This window comes from Bombyx mori, chromosome 20 (genome assembly GCF_030269925.1).
Source record: "Bombyx mori chromosome 20, ASM3026992v2".
Classification (NCBI taxonomy): Eukaryota; Metazoa; Arthropoda; class Insecta; order Lepidoptera; family Bombycidae; genus Bombyx; species Bombyx mori.
Genome location: NC_085126.1, coordinates 6,842,335 through 6,848,587, shown reverse-complemented (window position 1 = coordinate 6,848,587; position 6,253 = coordinate 6,842,335). Strand labels below are relative to the sequence as shown.

General features: G+C 37.2%; 1 protein-coding gene across 1 annotated transcript; it reads right to left on the bottom strand.

The window, feature by feature from the left end:
- Positions 1-784: 784 nt before the first annotated feature.
- Fkbp12 (FK506-binding protein) lies at positions 785-3,457 on the bottom strand. Its single transcript, NM_001046917.1, is given in 3 exon segments — positions 785-1,390; positions 2,562-2,722; positions 3,364-3,457. Coding segments are annotated over 3 exon segments (327 nt in total). The 5' UTR covers positions 3,401-3,457; the 3' UTR covers positions 785-1,261.
- Between the last annotated feature and the right edge of the window lie 2,796 nt (positions 3,458-6,253).

Sequence of the window (6,253 nt, the reverse complement as noted above, 5' to 3'; positions counted from 1 at the left end):
TGAACGTTTGTTGAGTACGTATTTCATTAGATAAATTGTTACCCGCCTGCGGGATTCGAAGCCCGGTGCATCGCTCAACACGAATGCATCGGACGTCTTATCCTTTATGTCACGACGACTTGAAAATCGCGGAACAAGTAAACAACCTAAAAAGCGGAATTCAAAGTTATTCCAATATTTTGTTTGTTTGACTGGAATCACCTAAATCAGTAGTGCGTAAATTTTTCTCGACTACAATCCCTTCAGCAGAGAGAACCTCTAGATGGTGAACTATGTATAACCCACTTAGCCTTTTTCGCTGATGTTACGGCTATCTAGCCTACTGAAATCAAAGAATACTCGAGTAGGAAGATGTTCATGCCTATGCATATACTCCAGATATCGGCTATTAATTTAGGACAGTGGTTCTGGAAGTGGCTCTCGTTAAGACTAGTGTTAGCAAATTTTTTCAGGTTGAGCCCATGGTCTTATTTACCCGTCGGCCTAGCTGGAATAGTCCCTAAGGCTACCAGCAAAGAGGTAAAATTGAGACTAAGACTTCAAGTCTCGAGGTATATTGCAGAATTCTTGTAGTTGATGTCTACAGGCTCCAGTAATCACACATATTATGGGATTCTGACCTCGTGCACCCATATACTGAATGAAATTAAAAAAGACAGCTAGCTGCTTTTGCCCATGATAATATCATGACAATGTATTATGTAGTAGAAAGTTGAAAATGTTAAATTAAAAACATTGAACTACATTGTACTGGATTTCATAGCAGTAAGGCACAATAAAACAATTTTTAGTATGTATTCAGAGTTTATTTTACATTAATTTTATTGTTTATAATATTAAAATCATTTCAGATTACTATGAAACACTTTGTTGGCAGATTGTGCTAAACAGTTTGAGACAATATCGGATTACTACAATAAATATAGATACAATTATCCCGTAAATGTAAATAAGAAGTATTGTGATGAAATTACAATGACAAAATGCTCTTAAGGAATGTAAGTGTTGTCAGATAAAATAGAATCGATGATCTTCAGAATTTCATTTATAAGTCTTACCATAAACTTATTTACCTATAATATGAAATTCTTACGGATAGCATAAGTATATATATATTTCCACTATAAATACACATAATGTTGGTATAAACTCTTCAATGAGAGTATGTGATAAAAAATAATGTGATAAGCTGTGACTTAGAGTTTCAAAGGGCAATTGACATAACAATGATGTTGTAATAATTTTTGGTTACAAATTGTATTTATTCGAGACGTAGAAGTTCTACATCGAAAATAAGTGTAGAGTTGGGAGGTATGACTCCAGGGTGGCCTTGCTGACCGTAAGCATAGTCAGGAGAGCAGGTTAATTTGGCACGCTCACCTACAGACATCTGAAAAAAAATTTGTCATCTTTTCACTTTGCTTTATATCTTAATACGATTTATAGAATTGTGATGCAATAACTAATTTTATTGATAATTCAAATTCAAATTCAAAATAATTTATTTCAACTTAGATGTCAGTATGACACACTTGTTGAATGTCAAAATACAAATAACAATGTTAACTCTACCACCGGTTCCAAAAAAAGCCACAGTCCTGAGAAGAACCGGCGAAACAAACTCAGCGGGCTTTTTTTTTGTTTTTTCTCAAATATTTTCTTCTTTTTTTTTTAAATAAATAGAAATATTCACAATAAAAGAAAAAACAAGTCAAAAAATACAATTAAAAAAAAAATAATAATAATGAAAAATGAAAAGGCCAGGAGCGAGCGCCTCATTCCCACGTAGTGCCATCTAGTAAATAATCCTTAACTTTATAATATGCCTTGTTGCACAAACGTTCCTTAACAGTTTTCTTAAATCTATGAACAGGTAGTAGTTGAACGTTTAGTGGGATCTTGTTGAAAAGCTGTACACCCAGCCCTCTAAAAGAGTTGCTTATTTTCTTAATTCGAGCCGCCGGCAACGCAAGCCTATGTTTGTTCCTAGTGTTCACATTGTGCAAATCGCAGACTCTGGGGAATTCTTCAATGTTTTTACGCACGTACAATAAATTTTCAAAAATGTATTGGGACGCTAAAGTTAGAATAGATAGACTTATAAGTTACAAGACTCATACAGACTGCAGGAATTTTGATATCATATTTACATCGTTACCAGCATGAAGGAGAAATTTTTCATTATGAACAGGTTAAAGACAGAAATTATCAAGAATTATTTTAAAGATTCTACAGTTCTTCAGTTTGTGGGGCCATTCATTCTATGTGTAGTGTGTACCCTGTCTATAATATCTAATTATCTAACCATGATGAATTAAATTTATAGCTTTCTTGAAAGAAATGGCCAGTGTGGATTACAGATAAATCACAAGGCAAATATTTGTAACATGACAATGTGCTCGAGATATTCGAGTCTAGGGATATAGCCATTTGCCAAAGCTGTTTAGATGTGAAGAAGAGATTGGAAAGTGACCAATGAAATATCTGTGCATGTGACCATGGTCACAGAATATGTAAAGCAAAACGAGGTATAGGTTATTGGATTTCTATTTTGTTGTTACCTTTGCCACACCCTCATCCCAGCCACGGATTACTTCAGATTTTCCGATCCTGAACTTGAAGGGCTTGCCACGGTCACGCGATGAGTCAAACTTTTTGCCGTTCGTAAGTGTTCCAGTGTAGTGAACAACTACAGTCTGTCCTGATTTGGGGTAGGTCGACTCTGAAACATTAATGAAAAGTATCCTAAGCATTTGATGAAATCAATTAACAGTAATTTCAATGTAAATTTAATAAATGTATAGGGGTTTTTTAAACTTATTGTTTACTTTATGTCAAATATAGGTGGTCAAAATTAAAGATTAAAATACTCTGGTTTCAGAAGTACATACTGTGGTAAAAAAATTGAAACTAATAATTTTTTGGCCTAATGTAGCAAGCAATAACAATTTTGAATATGATGTTAAATATACTAATTGATGAAATTTTCTATATAATTAAGGCAACATTCATCGAAATTATGAAACTATGCGGTTAATTCGTATCAAACGGTCCCTATAATTGATGGGAGTTGATGCCATGAGAATATCGGACCGCACAACGCTAAGCGTGACTTGCGCGTTACGACGCCTCGAACTATTTGCTGAAAATAACCTAACACAAGAAAAACTGTGACAAACTAAATAAAGCTACTATTAACTGTGCCATTACACGATATATTCAAGTATCTGGTTAGAATTCTCATGTTGTTTCATTTAGATTCGACATTGGCAAATAAAAGCTCACAGAACGTTGGGGAGTTTTCTTAGCATTGTTCAATTAATAATTAAGGATTACTTTTCTATTACTGGTATACAGACTTACCGTCTCCTGGACTGATAGTTTCAACAGTAACACCCATTATTTACAATGTATTTCTCTATTTTTTCGAGATAAAGATCCTCGCTCTCGCAATGCGGTCTAGACAGTGTTGCCAATTTTGATATGAATTTTGATGTATAGATTCTCCCCACAAAATTAAAATAATTTCCCTAAAAGCTATTTTTATTTTGTATTAGTTAATCCTAAATAAAGTAACTAGTTTTTCTTTCTAATTGTACAATAAAGACAAACTGATATGGTTAAATTATATTGGGCATGAAAACTGAAGATTTTACTGTAGTAGAAAATATTTACATTTTTTTTATTGCTTAGATGGGGGTGGAAGAGCTCACAGCCCACCTGGTGTTAAGTGGTTACTGGAGCCCATATACATCCACAACGTAAATGCGCCACCCACCTTGAGATATAAGTTCTAAGATCTCAATATATTTAGAACGGCTGCCCCACTCTTCAAACCGAAACGCATTACTGCTTCACGGCAGAAATAGGCAGGGCGGAGGTACCCACCCGCGCGGACTCACAAGAGGTCCTACCACCAGTAAAGTTTTATTGAATGTCATAATGGCTTTTGATAAACCCTTTAAATTCTACCCGATGATATGATGATATGCAGGCGAAGTAAACTGTCCCTTAGAAATAAGGTGACACTGTACAAAACTTGCATACGCCCCGTCATGACCTATGCAAGTGTAATAATGTACGCTCACGCAGCCCGCACTACCTTAAAATCACCCCAAATCATCCAATCCCGTTTTTGCAGAATAGCCGTCGGAGCTCCGTGGTTCGTCAGGAACGTCGACCTCCGTGACGACCTGAACTTAGAGTCCATCAGTAGCTATCTACAGTCGGCATCGATGCGCCACTTCGACAAAGCGGCACGACACGAGAACCCTCTCATCGTGGCCGCCGGTAACTACATTCTCGATCCTCCGGACAGAATGGAAAGCAGTCGACGTTGTCCCAAATAAGTCATTTCGGATCCTCCCGATCCACTAGCGGTGCTTCTAGGTACCTCAAGCACCGATCATCGTTCTCGTCGAGCCCTTCGTCGACAGTGACGGGCTGTCGTACGTAAATTAACCCTCGGATACAGTCCACTGAGTTTCTCGCCGGGTCTTCTCAGTGGGTCGCGTTTCCGATCCGGTGGTAGATTCTGCGAAGCACGGCTCTTGCTAGGGTTCAGGTTAGCAACGTCGTCAGGTTTGAGCCCCGTGAGCTCACCTACTAGTTAAGGTTACGCTGAAATAGCCTCTCAAAGCTCTCAGCTTAGGGAGGAAAAAAAACCTTTAAATTAAATAGGAACAATATTGAGAGTATCTTCCGAGCTTACTCTCTAAATTTAGGCAGAAAATCATCAATATTGCACCGTTTGTTCTGATGAGGCGACCACAGATGAAATGACATTAAAGCTGAAAAAATGAAGTATAGGTTTAAACCTGTTCATTAAACCTATTATTTGGTCATTATTTTAAAACTGATATTTTCTGAATCTACCTTTAAATGTAAATTACAGGGAAAATTTCGCTGTTTTCGTAATAGTAGATCACGATTTTTGTCACAATAATTTTCCATTAACCTGATTGCCTTAGATGTGGTTCTCTGTGTTGATGACTTGGCTCTCCTCAATGGGTCATTGATATCTTATAAAATAAAAAATAATTAATTATGAACTGAACATGAAAGGAGAGTTGATTTCAATAATTGGATTTTAATAACGAACGTCTCACCGTTGTCAGATCGTTAAATCAACTTTAATCCTATTGTCATCTCATTTTACTTATTTTAGAGTAGAGTTGGGGTCAGCAACTTCACTAGTTGACACCGCGACGACCGCGGTCAATACGAACAATAGAACGAACTTCATCTGTGAACGAACACAACCAAGCAAATAGAAAATAATACAAATCACCTATATACATTCATCACTTTTAATTATCAAACAGGTATTCTTCCCGCGAATGTACTCGAATGTACATAACAATCGAGTCGGAATATCATCGCTCGAGTCCGTGGAATCGAGACAGACCATAGACCTAAGACAGACACATGCAATATGCATTCCATAGATTATACACTTAATATATATGCATTATTATGCATTCGTTGCCTGACTTGGGAAGAGTGAGGATGTCTCGGAAAATATCGTTTCGTGCTGCGCAAGCTTTTCACGATTACCCTCTGTTGGATGCTTGGGTTTCTTGAATAAAACTTCCAAATCGATCTGGAGTCTGTATTTTCTTTATACAGGTTCTTCTTAATTTTTTATGTTGCGAATAAGTTAGCTTGGCGCGGCCATTTATTAAAGTGTGTAAATGGTGTAGGTAAACGTAAATAAAAATTTCAACATTGCTCCTTAAAAATTCGTAGGCGTTGACACCCTCCATTCGTCTACAGCGTCAAGAGTTTTTTTTATTGCTTATATAGGTGGACGAGATCACAGCCCACCTGATGTTAAGTGGTTACTGGAGCTCATAGACATCTACAACGTAAATGCGCCATCCACCTAGAGATATAAGTTCTAAGGTCTCAGTATAGTTAGTTACAACGGCTGCGCCACCCTTCAAACTGAAACGCATTACTGCTTCACGGTAGAAATAGACGAGGTGGTGGTACCTACCCGTGCAGACTCACAAGAGGTTCTACCACCACTGTGTTATGTGTTTAATCTAGGTTTTAATTCGCCTACCATTATTTCCTTTGCAGAACCTTTGCTTGACTGCTTGATATCTTAGGCGCTAAGTCAGAAGTCCGTACATACATAAAGAAGTGAAGTGTAATAAATAAAATTAAAGGGCTCAAACCTGACGTTGTTGCTAACACGGACCCTAGCAAGAGCTGTGCATCGCAGAATCTACCACCGGATCGGAATCGC